Source organism: Galeopterus variegatus, unplaced genomic scaffold, assembly GCF_000696425.1.
Source record: "Galeopterus variegatus unplaced genomic scaffold, G_variegatus-3.0.2 Scaffold656, whole genome shotgun sequence".
NCBI lineage: Eukaryota > Metazoa > Chordata > Mammalia > Dermoptera > Cynocephalidae > Galeopterus > Galeopterus variegatus.
In genome coordinates, this window is record NW_007726767.1 from 145646 (window position 1) to 167075 (window position 21430).

At 40.5% G+C, this 21430-nt stretch overlaps 1 protein-coding gene across 2 annotated transcripts in view; it reads right to left on the reverse strand.

Moving 5' to 3' along the window:
* Nucleotides 1–1607: 1607 nt before the first annotated feature.
* Nucleotides 1608–21430, reverse strand: part of TBC1D7 (TBC1 domain family, member 7) — a 26138-nt gene continuing 6315 nt past the window's right edge. For both annotated transcript variants that reach the window (XM_008571036.1, XM_008571035.1), the window contains exons 3-7: nt 19602–19789; nt 11489–11626; nt 4268–4413; nt 3113–3242; nt 1608–2086 (exon numbers count right to left, since the gene is read on the reverse strand). In XM_008571036.1, coding sequence (XP_008569258.1) covers nt 2000–2086; nt 3113–3242; nt 4268–4413; nt 11489–11626; nt 19602–19789 — 689 coding nt within the window. In that variant the 3' untranslated portion in view covers nt 1608–1999. The remainder of the gene's footprint in view (nt 2087–3112; nt 3243–4267; nt 4414–11488; nt 11627–19601; nt 19790–21430) is intronic.

Here is a 21430-nt window from a genome sequence, read left to right on the forward strand (position 1 = left end):
AAAAAAAAAAAAAAAAAAAAAAAAAAACGGGGGGGGGGGAAGAAGATATAACAACTACAATTTCTTTGAAGGTGTTACAACAAGCAAATGGAAAGGACATTCTTGGGTGGGAGGGGGGAGAAGGAGGAGGGAGGGAGGTTTCGGTGATGGGTCATAATAATCAACCACATTGTATATTGACAAAATAAAAAAAATTTTTAAAAATCTTCTGCTGAATAGTTTTCTAATAAGGAAAACTCTTGATGGTATCAGATTGACTCACTTCAAGAAAAAAAAAATCCCCACCCCACACTCTAGCCAGAAAGGTTGTACCAAACTCGGTTTGACAAAATATATTTACAGAATATTTATTTTCAGGTTCCCTAGCAGTACAGTAGTCATCTTCCACTTCAGATCACCTGGACCCCAGCCAAAATGGTGATGTGAGAGGAACTTTGTCCGTCAGCCTTCCTTCTCCCCACACGTCCCAGGCTCCAGGCTCCTGGCTCCTGGCTCCCGGCTCCCGGCTCCAGGCTCCAGGCTCCCGGCTGGCTCCCACCTCCCACGCTCACTCTCCTGCAGGCATCACTTCTCTGGGCATTCAGGCATGAGTTAGCAGGAGCACACACCTTGAAACTATCCTCTTGAGAGACTGACTTTTCTTTTTTCTTTCTGGAGTTGGGATGTACTAATACCACTTCATCATCTCTATTTTACTAAAAATGTGTGCAAATGATATAAGGCTCAGTAATTAAACAGAAGTAACATTATTTTTGTTTTATGACTTCTCTGTAAATTTCATATATTCCCCCAAGATACCTAGATAGTAGGCAATTGGGGAAGGAATTCCTTTGTGTGTTTTTTCTTATACCCCCAATTGGATTAAAAGTTCTCCAGGGGCTGAGGGGATCACTGAATGGCAACAAATCATTTCTTAAAGTATTAACTGTAGGCAGCAGTTTTGCTTTAAGAGGTTCTTCTTCTAAGTGTATTTTTGTTTTTAAAAAAGAAATACTCTTGGATATGTTACTGTACATAACTACCAGCTGATTTCAACTCAGTTTTCTCTGAACTTTTTCTCAGCAGATACTTACATATTAGGGAGGGGCTGAATCCTCAGAATTGTAACTCGATAATTTCATTGTCTCCCTCCTCTCTTAGGGGATGGGGTGAGGTGGAGAATCCAATTCACCACTCAGGCTCTTACAAGTCTGCCAGATGAAATCAGTCTGAAACAAAGGGTCCATTTTTCACTCACCAGTCTCAAAGCCAGCAACTGTCCAATGAATCGTGACTCTTATGTAGCACAACACGGCTCAGGGGTCATTAGCTATTAACTTTAACCTGCCATTTCTCCCACTCCTTTTGTGTATGGCACAGTACCCTTAAGTCTACCCAACATTTAATGACCCATAACGAAAAAGCATGAGTCCAGTAAAATATCAAACAAGTACTTTCTCTGGTAAATTTAGATGTATTTTGTTTTAATAATGGTTTCATTCCAACTGGAACAAAGAGAAAAAAAAAAAAGTAAGGTCTTTTAAAAAGGCTTTTTAGCAAGATGAAGCCTCAGAAGGAAGTCGGCTTATATTTAAACAGGTACTGCATCAAGAAAAGCCAACCAGAGGTGTCAACAGAAGGAAGTTGCTCTTTATTCCAGAAACAGACCTTAGAAAGTAACTAGCTTGATGCTAATTAGACAGAGGCAGGGCAGGCTTAGTTATGCACTGCTTATTAATGCACCCTCCCACCCGGACTGATAAAAACTGGGAGCTGTTTTCTAACAACCCTTATAAAATGCTGTTCAGAGATGAACTTGGGATTTCTGTATAACCAAAAGATGCTGCTCCACAACACAGCAACACGAGGAATTTCAATTAAATGATTTTACTGGGGAAAAAAAATTACACTTTGAGAACCGAAGCAAGAAGACTATTTTCAATCATTTTAGTAGGTCATGTGCCAAGAACAAAATGCTCAGGGCAGGCCTGGCAGACTGTCCACCCCCCACTGGGAGTGCTCAGGCTGAATGTACGGGGTTCCCACAGTGTTTGTGCCATAAGTCGATGGCCTTGCTCACGATCGCATCCGAGCTGTCCTGGGGAATCTGTGGAGAAGCAAACCAGTCTTCATGAAATTTCAGGGTTTACAACTTCAGTATCTTCCCTCACTCACTGTAGCATAAAACTTATTTCCACCAGAATTTTCACTGTTTTTCATAAAGTGACAGCATAAAAGGCTTGTTTCACATGCCACCTGAGGACATACGAAGGAGCTCTAGTGTCTGGTTGCCCGGGTTCAGATCCTACACTACCCACTGTGCACTCCTGGGCAGATTACCTAAGCTACATGGGTTTCAGATCCCCATCTCTGAAATGGAGGAAACGACAGCCCAGCTTCTGAGAGCTATTTACAGGATGACATGAGATAACTCATGAAAAATACTTAGCACAGGCATGGCACTGTTAGCCACTAATGATTTATTTATTCAGTACACATTCACTTAATAGTTATTATTTACCAGGTCACTGATCAAATGTTAATATTGACTAATTAAAAAAAAAAAAAAAGAAAGAAAGAAAGATTTCAGGTCCTGTGGAATTCATTCAGGTGTAAGTCTCTACTTCTGCTTCTTGCCTGGTAAAGAGTATTCTAAAATACATAGGGAGGGAAAAGTTGAACTTTTTAGCCCTTTTCAACATGCACTAAATTAATACTTAAGCACAGTAATAAACCCAACTGGAATTACACCAGAGATAATAACAGAAATGAAAGGGTTTATAAAATTCTCCAAAATGTCAGGATTACTTTTCCATTGACAAAAATCACTCATCCTGCAGTTACAGATCTCACCTCTTCCTTTTCCTGACATGCCTGCTGGTGGTCCCATGGGACTAAGTGGGCACACACATGCAATGCTCCTGTGCTCAGACCATCATCCCCCAAAGCGAGGAGGCAAACTATAATCCACAGGCCAACTTTAAGCACAAATGTTCCCAGGGAAAAAAAATGTTTCTTATAATATTAAAAAAATACTGTGTTATTTCTTTGAAATAATTTAACACAACAGGAAAATTTGGCTTGCTCGGCTGACTTGATTTCTAGATTCAAAATCAAATTAAAGAACACTTACATTTTCCAGAAACTTTGTTATCTTCTCTGCACTGTTCAGTGCCATTACTTTTATTTTAAAGGTTAATAAAATTTCCACAGCTACAAAAACTAGGATCTTACAGGATCCACTTACAACTTTATCCCAAATCCTACAAAAAAATATATATAATGAAATTACATGAGTCTGAAATTATATTTACTTAGACATCTCAAATTACAAAATAAAATCAAATTACTCCTATTTTATGTATAAGCTTCAGAGAACAAGTACTGTGAAATAATCATTAAAAACAACAACAAAATAGATAAACCATTTGAAATCTATTTTAGACATAATCATAATTAGAAGGAAAAAGGAAAGTTAACTGAAAAATAATGTTCGCTAGAAATTTACCAAATGCCCATTCCCTCATGTTGCAAACCTACACTTCGGGGGATGGGAAAGAAAGTCCTAAATTATACTTTAAATCACAGTATTTTACTAATACTCTGTAGTACTGCATGCTAAGAACAACAAAAGAAGTATATGAAGTGAGATAAATACAATTTCATTGCCAGTGGTTCTGGGTGACAGATTTCTTAAACTTCTTTAAGGACTTAATGAGCCGGTTATTGATCTGCAGCCATTCTAAAATTATTCTGATAATTCCTATGACTTTTAATATTGGTATTATACTCTACACGCTCCTGTAATGTTCTCTGTATATTGCCCTTCTTCTCAATTATGTCATAAAGTCTTGGAGGGACAGGACCAGGACTCAGAAATACCTTTAACATGTGTCTGAAACTGACTGGAAGAGCTGAGTCTCAAATCTTTGACTGCCTTCAGCTCCTTTAAAGATGCCATGATAAAACTAAGACATACCAAGATTACCCCCAGGTTAGGATCTATCACATTTCTGGAAAAGAGGAGCTCATGCTTACATAAACTCCTGGATCCTGTTTCAGATGTGACTATTACACAGCATTTAACACACTGAGGGCTCTCAATTTTTCTAACTGTATACTCAATAATAAGCAGAATCATGTGCTGTTATGGTAGCTGCTGAAGAAATTTACTTCAAATTACTATATTGTTCTGAAGCAAGTTTATATTCTCAGGGATGATCTCAAGAAAGGCCAGGATTCTTCTCTGACTCCAAGCCTTCAGTATGTCTTTAAAAGAAATACTTGCCTCTGTAAACTGGATTCGGGCAAGCATCCCGCAAAGCACTTCTTGAACCAGACATCATAAGGAAGTTTGGACACTGCAGAACATAACTTCAGATGACTCAGCAGTCTGCTGTCTTCCAGATTCAAGTATTGTTCAAAAGCCTTTGGCTAAAGATTAAACAGGAAGAGATAGCACTCATTTCCTATGACATAACATCACCTGATACTACAGCCTATGATGAAAACAATGTACGCGCTGAATGCAGGGAAGTGCTAGAAAACAAAAGTTCAGAATCATTCAAGTTACTTGTGACACAGCAGTTTACCAAGTCAGTACTAACCAGAGGAACCAACCCTCTATCTGGTACTGATGGGTTTCCAGGGACACAGGACTCTTTCAGTGCTAAAACCGCAAAGTCCCAGGTAAAAGACAGTGATTGGTGACCCTGATACTAACTGCACTAACCAGATTCAACTGTCTAAGGCAAAAGTCCACAGCAAAATTCAATTGTTCTGGGGAGCTAAGAATGGCCCATGATATTACTGGCTGGTCTAGAGCAATATATTATATACAAGAGTACTTCAAAATGTTCATGGAAAAGTAGAATTAAAAGATACTATGAATCTTTCCATGAACTTTTTGAGCTACCCTCATATACAGGAAAAAAAGGGAAAGAGGAAGTGTAGAACCAAAGAAACAGAGTGGGATTAGGGTGGGGAGTGAGAATCAGGAAGAATGAGACAAAAAGAGATGGACATGAAAAAGGGCCGGTCAGTCACTGACCATGCATATGCTATCCTGTATATGAATGACCAGTGCCAAGGAGCCTTAAACAACAGGGATGTCCAAAGGATGAACTCTGTACCCAACACAAATGTGCACAAGAATTTCTTGGAAACAGAGGAATAACACGGATGGAACAAAGTACCTGGATTCATCTAGTAGCCTCCCCTATATAATGTTAAACAGCAGCCAACCCTAGAAAGCTGGGAGAGCCAACAAAGCCAGCTCCCCAGACCTGGCCAAATGCACCTTGCACAAGCTGCTGTATTTAGAGTCCACTGGCTAAAAATGGACCCCAAGAGTCAAACCTCAAAGTCCATACAAACTATCTGGAAGAATATAACCAGATCCCGAATCACCTAAGCCAATGTAAACGTTTATATTACTAGATATCTACATCTCTCTGCTTCTTTCATAGAGGTGATTCGTAACCTTTACAATGTCCACTGTAGCCAGTCACTGCTACACACAAGGAATAAAGTAAAATAAAGAAGTCTCTGACTTCAAGGAGCTTACAGGTTGACTGAGAAAGACAGGAGGTAACTATAATAACTGTAACGCTATGACGCTCTGACGGGAATAAGCACTAGATGTTGGGTACATCCAGGAGGGAATCTTAACCCAGGATTTACAAGTGAGAAACAGTTTCCCAGGAGAGGTGACATCTGAGCTGACCCCTGAAGAATGGACAGGAGTTAGCCAGGCAAAGAGGGTCCCACATACTAATATCTGGTCCAATTTTCCCCTCCGCCTTTCAGGGCATCTGTTTTCTGTTTATCTAACTTCCCTACATTATTCAACAGTTCCTAGAGCCTCTCAAGAACACTACATACAACTTCCCAAACAAGGAACGTTCCTCCAAAGTACAAGTTGCCAAAGGTCTCCTATCCTGGCCTTTCACCTAAGGAACCTTATTCTAGCATTTTGGTTGGTTATGCCAATAGTATATATATATACCTGTATGTACTTTCTCCACAAAGTGACAAGATTGAAAACACACACACATTTATATATTATGTCTCAGAGCAAAGAAAATTTCATCCAAAACTCAGTGCAAATAATAAGATACAGACGAGTAAACATTTTTAAACTATTGTCTTTTTCTTTTATCAGACTATAAGCGCCCTGAGGGTAGGGACCATATCTGTTTTGTTCACTGCTAGTTCTCCAGTACCTAGAACAATACTTGCCATAGTGAGCACTCAATATATAATTGTTGAGTCAATGAGTGTCGTGAATTAATATGAAGTTTTGAAATACATTAATCAACATCTTGATAATCAATCAACATACATCTTTTTGCCAACAACTTATTTTTTTTCTAAATATCTTTTCCTGATTTATATATGCTATTATAAGAAATCTTTACAAAAAAAAGAATAAAGAAGGATATAAAGATCACTTATGATCACATACCCAAAGACAACTACTGGTAACATTTAGGTTGTATAGCACCCATTTGTTTTTCTGGACACATACACACACACTTTTCTGTCTTTTATTAGTTGGACTCATACTAAATGAACAATTTAGTATTTTGCTTTTTGCACTTAAATTGTGGGCATTTTCCCAAGTTAATAAACAACATGAAAGGGTTAATATCTCTAAATAAAGAAAGCTTCTAAAAACAGAAGAAAAAAGCCAACAACCTTATAGAAAAAAAAATGCAAATGGCTCTTACCCATATGAAAAGATGCTCAACCCTGCTTATGACAGAAAAAATGCAATCTAAAACTACACTGAGGTATCATTTCTTACCTATCAGACTGGCAAAAATCCAAAAGACTAATGACATACCATACTGACAAGGCTGCAGGGAAACAGGCTATAGGAAAACAATCTACTGGTTACGAGGAAGCAAAAGAGTATGAGCTCCATGAATGGGAATTTAGCAATATCTAGCAAAATAGTATATGCATTTACCTTTTAATCCAGCCAATCTATTTTTAGGGAATCTATCCCAAAAATATACTGGTAAATAAATGAAAAGATGTGTGTGCAAAGCCATTCATCTCTAACACTTTATAATAGTAAAATACTGGAAACTTCTCAAATGGCCAATAGAGGATAGGTTGAATAAACTAGGGTATATATAAATCTATACGATAGTAAGCAGCCACGAAAAGATATAAGGAATATCTCTATAAACTACTATGGCATGATCTCCAGCACATATAAGGTAAAACAGCAGGGCAGGAAAAAAATGTGTATTGTATGCTACAGTTCAACCTAAGAAAGAAGGTGAATGCAAATATATACGTAGGTGCATTATTTTAATGGAAGGAGATATTAATATTGCCTGACATTTTTCACACTCAGAAAATGATAGATGTAATTTATTATAACCACAATTACATTTTACTGCTAAATATTTAGGCTATTTCCAATATTTCCATGACCCCAAACTGTTACGTTATGAAGAAATTAGAGCATATATCATCAACAGAAGGCAAAACCTGACTAAAAAGGTACTTAAGCGGAATTTATATTAAACTTAGGAAGAAGCTGCTAATAATGTTTATGAAAAAAACTTCTTTAGGATAGCTTTAAAAAATTGTGGCAGTAGCAATGAAAGAAAGCTCACTTACTCTAATGACTAAACACAAGTAAGTCTGAGATGGTTTAAGAGAAGCCTTCTGTGCCACACAATTAAGTTGGCCTCTATTTTCCTTGGCAATGAGAGGCCTTGGCAAAGAGCTGACTTTTAAAAAGCTGGTAAGGGGTCGGCCCAGTGGCGCACTGGAGAGTGCGCCACTTGGGAGCGTGGCGGCGCTCCCGCTGAGGGTTCGGATCCCATGTGGAGACCGGTTCCCGCTCACTGGCTGAGCGCAGTGCGGGCGCAACACCGAGGGTTGCAATCCCGTTGCTGGTCCCCGGTGCGGGCACGACACCGAGGGTTGCGATCCTGTTACCAGTCAGTAAAAAAAAAAAAAAGGAAAAAAAATAAAAATAAAAAGCTGGTAAGGAGAGAAGCTAGAATGCAGTGCTAGGGATCAGAGCACTGCAGCACAGTAAACAAGTTCTCACTCAGGTGTTCTTATCTTCCTCCGTCCATCACACGCACCTTTCCCTAGAGCTATAAAGCAATGTACATTTTGTAATAATGAATTTATGTGGTCCAACCACAAAAAACATGAAAAGATGAGAGATAAGATTATAGAAACTCTAACACAAAGCTAAGAAGAAAAGATCCACTATGCAATGATAATAAAAAATTTCAACACACTTTAACTCAAAAGAAAAGTTCATTCAGATGACTTGATGCCAAAATCAAACAGCAACACATTCTGAAGAACTTTTTTGAAAACCTCTTAACTATTCAATTTAAAATAAAAGTAAACCCCCCTTTTTAATAAGAAAATTAAGATCTAAGAGACATTAAGTATCTTGCTGATCCTAAAATTCATTTTTAAAAAGAAAAAAGAAAGTTCAAGTATAGCCAAGGCATTTTTGAAATGGGAACTTTCTTCCCTAACAGCTATCCAAATATGCTAGAAAGCTATATTACATAAATCATGTGGTATTGGTCCAGGAACAAATAGCTCAATGGAAAAAAGTCCAGGAAGAGATACAAATATATATGGAGATCCAATATATAATGATGGCATTTTGAATCATAAAAAAGGGATGAACTAACAAATAAACGGTGTAATAAGCAGTTCTACTGCTTACTGTGTGACCTTAAGCAAGTTACTTAACTTCTCTGTGCTTCAGTTTCCTCATCTTCAAAAACTAAGATGCTTCTATGCAGTAATTCATTAATAAAACAAATTCAGCACAGCCTGGCATGAACTGCCTTCTCAATGACACGCTAAGCAGAGGGGACAGGAGGAGCGGAGGGGTAGTGATGTGCTGGTGGAACTTGTGGTGTTGCAGGGTAAATGTAAAGGAGTAAAATCCAGTGTGTGTCTGATACCAATCACAAAGATAAATTCCTGACTAATTAAAGGGCTAAATTTAAAATGCTTATACATTTTAGGAGAGAACGAAGAAAACATGTTTTTTAACCTTAGGGTTGAAAAGGGCTAATTAAGATACAAAGCAGCAAAAGAAAAATATTGACAAATCTCATTTCATCAAAATCTTTGTACAACAGAAAGGGAGAAAGTATTTTCAACACACATAACAGATAAAGGATAAATACCCAACGTATACCAATAACTCTTACAAAGCCGACAAAATAATAGAAATATGCAGAGCTGCTCAACTTCACTAGAGACTGAGAATATGAAAATTAAAATGAGATATTTTCATTATCAGATGGGCAAAATTTTAAGAGACTGATACTATCAAGTATGGGCAATCAGGTGGGAAACAACATCTCATAATCTGGTGGGAGCATAAATCGATATGATCTTTAGATGAGTGATTTGGCAGTTTAAATTTTGAACATGTCAAAAATAAATAAATAAATACACAGATTTTGAATATGTCTCTCCTTCACCCGAGCCTTTCCTCTTAGGTACCTAACCTTGAAAAATACACATACACATGAGGAACATGTACAGGGCATGTTTACAGTTGGTATGGATCTGCTATATTTAATTACAGTAAATTTATAACAAGAAACGCTATCAGTAAATCTTTTAAAAAGATGAGTGGTTCTAAATGAGTGGTTCTCAACACCCCCTACACGTCAGAATCACCTGAGCTTCTACACAGTTACAGTTCCAGGGCCCCACCCCCAGAGAGTCTGATATACTTGGTCTGAGAGGAAAGGTGAGGGTAATTTTGAATAGCTTCCAGGTGGTACTAACAGGAAGTCAGAAATGCAAACTAGGAATTTATCTGTACTGATGTGGAAAGTTCTCCAAGACATTAAGTTAAAAACCACACGCCAAATGTATGGTGTTATACTATTTATGTGCTTTTAAAAAATCATTTATATATACATGCTCATAAAAGAGTCTAGAAGAATACACACCAAGCTGATGGCAATGTTTCCTTCTTAGAAAGCAGGGTTGGGGGCTAGGGGGTGTTGGTACAGATCTAAGGAGATATGGATTCACCTAGATTGCTTAAACTCATCTGAGAACATATTCATCTACTTACATTACCAAAAATAAAGAATGAATTTTTTAAACTTAGCATAAACTATCAAAAGGCTACTGACTTACTCCAATATTTAATAAGAAAAGCTAATTAAATCATGGTATAATTGAGACCTCCTGATTTAATTAAGCAACTAACATTATATTTATTTATGCTCCAATTCCATGCTTAAATTATTTTTATTGAAATCAACTAAGTGGATCAAATTTCAAAATCTTAAAAATTAAATTTTACTTGATTGAAATAGATAAAAACTGCTCTCCTAAGTGCTCTGTGAAGCTGAAGGGCCCTGCCCATTGTCCTATTAATAAGTAACTGACAAGGTCAGAGCCAGGATACTCCATGCTCACCCAGCCTGCATGGCTCCCCTCAGCTGACCCTATGCCCTGTATTGGGAGTTACCACTCCCAGTAGAATTTTCAAATGAAATAACTCAATGATTTAAGAAAAAAGAGATTCATTTTTATAAATAAGATAAGAAAACCAGAAAAAAAGGGAACTGCAAAGGAAGATTGGCTTATACTTTGAGACACGTGCCAGTCAGTCCTCTAAGTCCCCATGCCAGGGTCTGGCAGACAAAGCCGCTGCCTTCCCCATATCCATGCACTTCTCCTTCTTCATTAACAGAAGCCCTATTTCAATGGGAGATCACACGTGCCAGGCTTTAAAACCACAGTTCCCAGCCTCCACTGCAGATAGGGTGGCCAGGTGACATGGTCCCATGCAGAAGGAAAGCCTGCTAAAGGGCAACAGACCTGACTGGCCTGTCCCTTTTACTCCTTCACTTTTATCTTTGCCCTCCCTTCCTTCCTGCCCAGAACATGGATGTCACAGCTGTCAGTCCAACAGCCATCTTGTATGATGAGAGGAAGGATCGTGCCTAAGAATGCTGGAGCAAAATGACAGAACCTGAAGCCCTGTCCCTACCATAGCATTACAGCACCAGCTCTGGACTGCCTCACCTCTTGGGTTCTGGTTACATGAGAGAAAACAACAAAGCTTCTATTAGTTGGGCTTTCCATTTACTGAGGCAAACCTAAACCTTAACTAATACAGAGGGATAATTCTATATAAAACAAGTGGAGACTGCACCAGGATAAGGAATACTATACAGCAGGGGCTGGTAACCTATGGCCTGCAGAGGGGCCAATCCAGCCACGAGCATTCTTTTAACACTGTCTATGGTTGCTTTTATGCTACCACAGCTGAGTCGAGTGGCTGCAATAGAGACCATCTGGCCCACTAAGCTGGACGTATTTACTATCCGGCCTTTTACAGAAAATATTCGCAGAGCCCTACTACAGGGGGTCCAGTCATATCTGTAGCAGCACCAGGAGGTTAGAGTATTCCCTGAAGACCTCCAGTAGCATTGCCTACCCCCAAACAACCAAAAAACCCATTGCTTACCAGCTGGGGTAAAGAATCCCGGTACTTATTATTTAATTGGTTCACAAAGCATCGGATGATCCAGTAGCAGTCAACACTATCCTCCACCATTTCTTCCATGGCTTTAGCAATGGCAAGAAATACTTCATCATCTGGCTCCTGAAAGATTAATAATAAATCTCAAGAGGGAGGCAGTAGAAGAGCAAAATACATATTTCTTTAATAAAAAACAACACCTTTCCCCCTAAATTTTGAAGAGGCTGCATTAATAAATCAAAGTGGGATCAAAAATCACAGATTCCATCACTAAAGAAAAGAGATGAGTAACAACAGAAGTCTATTTAAATTAGTGTTGCCTGCCAATGACTAGGTTTCAGGCTGAGCATGCAGAGATTCTCAAGCTTCTTACATTAAACCTATCATGGAGTCAACATTAATCATAAGCAAGATGCTGACTCCATCCCAAGATATTCTCAGTGCTAAGTGAGAATTTCTCTCAAAAGGACAAACAGCACAAACAATACTTGGAGACATTTATCAATACAGTAATTCGCAAATATTGAATGACTCCAAAAAAGATTAATAAAATACTTGCTTATTTCAAAGCACTCATGCATCCCTTTAGACTTTTGTTCTATCGTCAAGCACCTAATATGTTAAAATGACCCTAGAATCAGAAGCTTAGGAACCAAAAGAATGGCATTTCTCAGACCTTGCATCAATACTCAGAATATGAAAGTAAACAAGTAAATTTCAATAGAGAAATCTTATAAAAACTGGAACCTTATTTGAAAATCTACTTTGTTTTCAAACACCATATCCTACACAAAAAGCTTTACATTTTTACCTAGGATTTAATATCCAAAGGATTTTAATGTTAAAAAGAAACTAAGAAGTTATCTTTCCAGACTTCCGGTCAAGGTGGAAGAATAGATGGTCCCCAGTGTCACTCTCTCCCACAAATCAACAAATTTACAACTATAAAAATGTAACATCAGCCAAGCTGGGGCCGCTGGAGCTGAAGTGAAGAGGAGGAGAGACCTATGGAACTCATGAAGGGGGGAGAAACCACGAAGAGAAAGAAAAAACTGCTCTCAGCGTTTTGGGACATGGCCACTTTAATGCTGGAGCGCATGGAGCAGGACCCTGCAGAAGCCACAGCTGTGCCCTTTAGATGGAATTACTTGTAGGAGGAAGGGGAGAAGACTTTGGTGGCCCCCAGGACAGCAAGACCACTAACAGGGTTCCCATGGACCCACACAGGAGCGAGAAGACAGAACAGCTGAAAAAGGAGAGCCACTCAGAGGCTGGTGAGTCATTGCAAGAGACTGGTGCACGGCCCATCCCACGGGAAGTGTTTGGAGCATGGATGGTTGGGAAGACAGGCCCACCGGGAGAATACTAGGACACAGCAAGGACAGCCAATCCAGCCCCCAATCAGCACAGGACCACTCAGAGGAGACTAGTTGGGAATGCAGAATTGCATGGGGTGCAGTTCGATGAAAAAACTCAGGCCCACATCAGAGTTTCTACACAACCCAGGTGCACCGAGTATCTGGAGAGCCAGAAGTACCTATAAGGTCAACCATTAAACCCTGAGCTGCACAAAAAGCCCTCCCTAGGGAAACAGCAGCAAAGCAGCAATTTACCTCAACCACACAGCTCAAGTATTAGTTCCCACAGGAAGTTCCCCTGTTTTAGTAGTAAGCAAAGGACAAAAACTTAGTTCTGGCCCAGACACACCATGAATGCCTTGGGGCCCACCGGGGACATGAGGCATGGAGCCAGGGGCAGGACCCCTGCCCACAACCACTCACACCACCAGCACCTTGGGGCCCCACCCAGGAACCCAAGGATTGGAGCCAAGGACCAGACCCCACTCCCGTATACAGGCACACCACCAACACCTAGGGGCCAGCCCAGGGACCCGGGGCTAGCAGCCAGAGACTGGTCCCCCTTCCCACAACCAGGCACACCATGCCAGGGCCTTGGGGCCTGCCAGGGGAGGGAGGACCGGACTCCCCCTCCCACAACCAGGCTCACCACGCCAGCACCTCGGGCCTGCCCAGGGACCCAGGATAAGGAGTTGGAACTGGACCCGCCCTCCCACAACGAGGCACCCCACGCCAGCACTTCAGGCCTGACCTGGGGCATGGAGAAGAGGACCGGACCCCCCTCCCACAACCAGGCACACTGCGCCAGCACCTTGGAGCCTGTGCTGGGACCCAGGGCATGGAGAAGAGAACCAGACCCCCTCCCACAACCAGGCACCCTGTGCCAGCACCTCGGGGACCACCCGGAGACCCGAGGAATGGAGGGTGGAACTGGACCCCCCCCTCCCACAATCAGGCACACCATGCCAGAGCCTCAGGGCCTGCCCAGGGACCTGAGACATGGAGAAGGGGACCAGACCCCCTTCCCACAACCAGGCTTACCACGCCAGCGCCTCGGGGCCTGCCCAGGGACCCAGGATAAGGAGTTGGGACTGAACCCACCCTCCCACAACGAGGCAGTCCAGGATAGCACATCAGGGCCCACCCAGAGTCCCAAGGCATGGAGAAGGGGACCAAACCTCCCTCCCATGACCAGACACACCTCGCCAGCGCCTCAGGTCCCAACCGGGGACCCAGGGAATGTAGAAGGGGACCGGACCCCCCTCCCACAACCAGGCACACCATGCCAGCACCTCAGGGCCTGCCCTGGGACCCAGGGTATGGAGAAAGGGACCGGATCCACCTCCTACCACCAGGCACACAGCACCAGTGCCTTGGGGCCTGCTGTGGACCCGAGGCATGGAGAAGGCGACCGTAACCCTCTCCCACAACCAGGCACACTGCGCCAATGCCTTGGGGCGTGCCTAGGGACCCAGAGTAAGGAGCTGGGGACTGGACCCTCCTCCCACAACCAGGCACACTGTGCCAGCACCTCGGGACCCACTTGGGGACCCGGGGTATGGAACCAGGGTTCGGACACTCTCCACAACCAGGCACACTGCCAGCACCACGGAGCAGACCAAAAATATCCCCTACATGTGGGTGGCCCACCACAGCCACCACGATAACCATGGCTACTGTGAAGGCGGCTAGATGCCACAACCACCACACAGATGGTCCACCAGCCACTGGAGTGAGTTGACACAAGGAGAGTCACCAGCAGAGATAAAGAAAGGAGGAGGATGTCTGTCTCCACAGAGCCCATTTCATAGTGACAGAAGAGACATCTGCTCTATGATAATATTGGGGGACCTGATCACGCCTCTCAGCATTGGACCAATCATTTGGGCAGCAAATCAACAGAGTAACCATTACTCTTTCAGAGGGAGAGAAGAAATCTAGGGTGATTGGGGGGAAGGGGGAGAAGAAGGGGCATGGGGTAGGATTGGACAAGGGGCATAAAGAATAATTACAATTTGTAACAATATATATGCTGGTAATATTGATTTGATCAACATATCTCAATGTTGAACCCCAAAAATATGTATAATCAATTCTGATTCAAAAAATTTTTTTAAAAAAAACAAACAAAAAGTATGTTTCCATCCCCCTAAAGAGTTCCAGGTGAAATCAAAATTCCCATTTTAATAAAAGCATTTCACTCTTAGACCTTCTTACAATTTGTTAATATTCCATAAAATGTAAAGAATAATGGAGTTAAAATCATAAAAAATAAATTTATCTAATCATTTTATTAATGTATCAGAGAAGGATAGGAAAGAAAAAAGAAAAGGGAAATCAGAGTCTCCTTTTCTTGGACTCCCATCTAGTCCTGGACACTGTTAGGTGCCCCCAAATGTGACATGTAACTGACCTCTTCAGACCATGCTGACAGGTTAAAGGAGGAGAGGACCAGTGTCCTTCAGCTGATTACATTCTTGGCCCTGTGCCGAACACTGTCATACACTCTTACTAACAGAAAAAAAAATGAGACTGAGTGGAGAGGCATGGGGTGGCAGATTCCAAAACAAACACTCAGACAGCATGTCTGCCCACGACTACAGTAAAAGGATCTGGGCTTGAAGCATGGACCAGCTGAGCAGGGTGAGGTGGAAACTATCACCTATCATTTAGATTTCTTGAACCAATAGACTGTCTAATCTAACTTAATATGTAACATAAGAATTTGTATAGTACTATCAACTTCATTCTGCCAATGATAAGTGAAATTTCAAGGAGATCATTAAAGAGTTCCAATTGTTTTTTAGGGACCTTCTCTCTCAATATACTAATAAAGGTGGATGATCTTTCTTAGCTCTAAGGCTTGTCCATGGATACCACATCATTAACTTCAAAGAATAAGTCAAAGCCCAATCTGCAATAAAAATAAGTAAATATGTAGACTAGCAAAGCTTGCAGGCAAATCCGTTTAAACAATTCACTCTGTTTCAGCCAAACAAATAAAATCTTTTTAAAAAATCCTTGGAGGGCCGGCCTGGTGGCACACTCGGTAGAGTGCGGCACTTGGGAGCGTGGCGGCGCTCCCGCTGAGGGTTCGGATCCCATATAGAGACCGGTCCGCTCACTGGTTGAGCGCGGTGCGGGCACGACACCGAGGGTTGCGATCCCGTTGCCAGTCGCAGTACGGGTGCGACAATGAGGGTTGCGATCCCGTTACCGGTCACGAAAAAAGACAAAAAGACAAAAAAAAAAAAAAGAAAAAAGACAAAAAGGAGAAAAAAAAAATTCTTGGAGAGAATTGCAATAAAATAGCCAAAGCCCGAGAGCTATAATTATTCCTTTGCCTGCTCTCTTCTTCTTCTTTTTCCCCTTTACAAACAAGAAGAAGCCCAAGTGACTAGAGTTAAGGAATTGGTTACTGATGAAGTTTAGAAAGCAGCGTGGGGCCTACGGGTCTGAGGCTGAGGACGTAGTGAACACCAAGGAGGAGGCTGAGGAGAGGTCAGGGCCGAGGAGGGTGCTGACACTGAGGCAGCGGCCAGGGACCACAAAACCTGTGAGGCCAAGGCTAAAGAGACGGGTTGGGCCTGCAGCTCAGAGCTAGAGGTGGCTGGCAGTGCAGGTTACATACATAAATTGAGAATAACGGAAGCCTTTTCATATTTGCAACTGTCAGAGAAGGGAGCTGCAAATATAGAAAGTTGAGGACAGAATGAACTTGTGATATTGGATTGGAATTGAAAGTATAGTGTGAGCTCAGGGTTTTTAGTGTATAGAGATAAATAAAGATATAAAAAGATGTAGATGTGTGAGCGTGTGTGTGAATGTGCGTATACATACATCTACTTCCTAGCTCTGTCTGGTGAGAGGGCCTAAAGCAATGACAGCCCAGGAACAATGAGCATATCTCATGCCCTGTTCTTGGTTTCTAAAAACCACAGTCCATTCCAAAAAGAAATGATTGATTTCAGGGCTGCAGCACAGAAGTACAAGATGAACCTGGAGCATCTCATTGTGCCAGAAACTCAGGAAACTGTCAAAATGATGGGAGCTTGTCAAAAAGACACAGGTGTAGCTGGAAAGGTCTCCCACAGGCCAAATCTGGGACAATCTGAATATCAAAAGAAATTATGGTAGTAATGGATTATAGGCCTTGGAATAAAAAAGGAATCCATAAATTCATACTGATATAAACAGGTGAGAGAGAAAAAAAAAACCTCTTCCTTACAGAAGAATGCCAACTAATAAATGCAAAAGGAATGAAGGAATTAGAAAATTACCATTTGGCAACCGGCACAGTAAAAAACAATTCAGGAAAGAATCACTAGTGGATGGATATTTGCAAGTCTCGACATACCTCTTCATAAGTTATCTGTTAATTACAAAGGTGAAAAATAGAAACCTTACTGTGGAGAAACCTGCCAGACACCACCAACCAAGTGATCAAAGTTAGCAGCAACAGTTACTGAGTATCATATTTCTGTGGTATTCTTGCCAAAAATGCACAACCAGATCTCAATCATGAGGAACTATCAGACAAACCCAAACTGAGAAACGCTCTACTGGCCAGCACTCTTCAAAAGTCTCAAGGTCATGAGAGACAAAGAAAGACTGAGGAACCATTCCAGATTTAAAAAGACTGAGACATAGCCACTAAATGTAATGTGTGATCTGAGAATGGATCCTGGATCAGAAGAAGGACATCAGTGGGAAAATCAGCAAAATTTCAATAAAGTCTGTAGATTAGTTCTTAGTACTGTATCAATGCTTATTTTCTGGTTTTGAACATTATACTATGGTGATGTAATATTTGAGGATGCTGAATGAAGGTATATGAGAGCACTTATGATTTTTGCATTTTTTGCAACTTTTTTCTATGTCCAAAATTATTTAAAAATGAAAAGTTGAAACAAAAAAAAATTCTAAATCATCAACAAATGGTAAAACTTATGGGTTAAAGTTTAATAAGAAATAGGATATTTACATAGTATTTTTAAAGTGTCTCCCCACAAAAGGAAACAGTGATTACAAAGGGAAAAATAGTAACTTTCTAGTGGAAAATCCCAACAGGCACCACCTTCACCAAGTGATCAAAGTGAACATTACCTCTCATGGAACAAATCCACACCATGTGCCTCCTGACATGATTCACTGAGAAGGCCACCACACCACCTATGTGGTATTCTCTGCCCAAAATGAATAACCTGGATCTAATTAGGAGGAAGCACCAGACAAACCTAAATTGTGGGGCTTTCTACGAAATAACCTACCTATACCCCTTAATAGTGTCGAAGACATGAAAGATAGGACAGAGGAACTGTCTCAGATCAAGGGAGACTAAAGTAACATTATAACTCAATGCAATACATAACCCAGGATCAAATCCTCAACCACAACTTTCATTTATTTGTGATAAATAAAGGGCATTACTGGGACAACTGGTCAAATTTGAATGGTGTCTGTAGTTTATACGTCAATACCGTATCAATGTTAACTTCTTGGTTTTAAGACAGCTGTACTTAATATTTGAGGATGCTGAATGAAGGTATATGAGAGCACTTATGATTTTTGCATTTTTTGCAACTTTTTTCTATGTCCAAAATTATTTAAAAATGAAAAGTTGAAACAAAAAAAAATTCTAAATCATCAACAAATGGTAAAACTTATGGGTTAAAGTTTAATAAGAAATAGGATATTTACATAGTATTTTTAAAGTGTCTCCCCACAAAAGGAAACAGTGATTACAAAGGGAAAAATAGTAACTTTCTAGTGGAAAATCCCAACAGGCACCACCTTCACCAAGTGATCAAAGTGAACATTACCTCTCATGGAACAAATCCACACCATGTGCCTCCTGACATGATTCACTGAGAAGGCCACCGCACCACCTATGTGGTATTCTCTGCCCAAAATGAATAACCTGGATCTAATTAGGAGGAAGCACCAGACAAACCTAAACTGTGGGGCTTTCTACGAAATAACCTACCTATACCCCTTAATAGTGTCGAAGACATGAAAGATAGGACAGAGAAACTGTCTCAGATCAAGGGAGACTAAAGTAACATTATAACTCAATGCAATACATAACCCAGGATCAAATCCTCAACCACAACTTTCATTTATTTGTGATAAATAAAGGGCATTATTGGGACAACTGGTCAAATTTGAATGGTGTCTGTAGTTTATACGTCAATACTGTATCAATGTTAACTTCTTGGTTTTAAGACAGCTGTACGGAGGTGTTATCTACAGGGGTGAGCTTGTCTTCAGGAAGTATATGCTGAAAGAATCTGAGGAAATGGGGCATCACATCTGTACCTTATTTTCAAATGGTTTAGAAAAAAATGGGTACAAATACAGGCAAAATGACAAACATGTCATAAAATGTTAACAACTGAGGAATCTGGGTGAAGAGTATAAGGGAATTCTTGGTAGGATTCTTGCAACTTTTCTACAAATTTAAAATTTCTTCAAAATAAAATGTATTAAGAAAAAAAATAAAAAATAAGGTAGATTGGGTCAGAATGTACAGGGCCATGGATGCAAAGTAGAGATGTGTTGCTTTTATTCTATTAATGAAACCCCTCCACCAACCGGCCAGGTGCAAAAAACAAAAACAGAAACAAAAAAACAATGGGGGCCCACTGAAACTTTCTAAGGCAAAACAGGATGCAACCAAAGGCTGGCAAGATAGGACAGTCAAGAGTTGAGCTAAGTGTCCAGCCAAAGCGACCACTAACCAGCGGAAAAGAGGGACTTCGAGGCAACTTCCCAGACTCCAGCTGATACATGCGGAGATAGACTTCAACCTGGGGTGTGACGTCACTGACAAAGCGAACGACTTTCAGGGCATGAAGGACATCACAATACTGCTCCTTGCGATACATCATCACCTGGGCATGCGACTCATGGTGTGGAGGCAGGATCCCTACAGATACCCAGGAAAAAAAAAAGGGCAAAATACTGAGACACCAATCCTAATGAATCCCTTCTCTATTAAAGAGAATCCTGTGAGAAGAAGCGCACCACAATTAGACTAAAATTCACACATATATTTAATTACCATACATTCTCTTTTAGAAATTCTCACTATAAATAATCCTAAATGTTAAATACTATAAATATTTGAATGGTGATGCATCACTGATATTAAAGGAAAATGAAATGGTATCACAAAAGCCCTTGAATAAGTGTACCACATTAATTCAAGATCATAACCACATCAATTATAATAATTTAACTCAATTCATTGCTGTCAGCCTGGGGCACCTTTAGCTCCTAAAGGCCTCTCTCTAGTCCTTACACTTGGCCCTATACATCTCAGAACCACTAACAGCTCATCGAACCCTTCTCTTCCCCAACAGATAAAACTTCCTCACAAAGTATCCTATCTTCAGGACCACAGAAATCCTGATCTTCATTGACAATATCACATTTCTGTGACATTTTATGCTCACTAATCCATTTAAATTTAGTGCCTACTCATTAGGCTTTGGAGCAAGAACCACATCTTTTTTACAAACAAATAGCATCGAGAAAACAGAAAGTGGAAAAAACATAGTTCTATGAAAACAGTTCTAGTATCAGATCTGATAACACCAAATCTCTCACAAATGTGTTAGTCTCTCTGGGCCCTTGTTTCCACATCTGTCAGAGCGAGGAAATGGGATAGATAAGCATCTCACTAAATGTTCTGGACAGAATGCTAGCCACAAGAGTGTTCATGAGAAAACAGGAACCATGATTTGACTGGTGATGAATCATTGATTTGGGAAATGGTGACAATGAATTTTCAAGGCTCTAAGTTTTACTATAAAGACAAACATTTTACTTTATTTACTCCCTCCTCATTAAACTTAACAAGCTATACAGAAACACACATTCTGACGTCAAGCTTCCTAAATTTGAATTCTAGCTCTATAATTAACTGGCTGGATGACCTTCAGCAATTTACTTAATCTCCCTATGCCATCTGAAAAAAATAGAAATAACAATGCCTAATCTCATACAGTTGTGACAAATAAACATACATAAAGCACTAAGTAGAGTACCTGGCATGCACTAAACTAATATAAACCTTAGCTAGTACATCTGACTATTAATCACTCTTTGATAAAAAACACCAAACTAAAATAATTGTCACCATTTCTCTACACTGTAACTGCATGGTGGCCTACAAGACAAGTATGGCTTGTATTCCCTTGCTGCCCCCACATTATGTAATCAGACTTAGGACTTCAGGTTTTGCAAGTCCTGAAGATATATTATGTTTTGTAAAGAATACAAGGTCCATAATCTATCCTACCTTCAAATGATTCTACAGACCTAAGCTCAAATCCTAGCTCTGCCACTTACAGGCTGTAAGGCCTTAGGCAAGTTATTGAGCCTTACAGAGTCTTTTTCCCCATCTGTAAAATTGAGATATAGATACCTACCTCACAGGGGAATTCTGGGATTACTCTATATAATTTATGCAAACTACTCAGCCTAGTGACAGGCACACAGGAATGCCCAATAAATAGCAATAACAGTTCATATTCCTTGTAGAGTTTCATCCTCACCACTATCT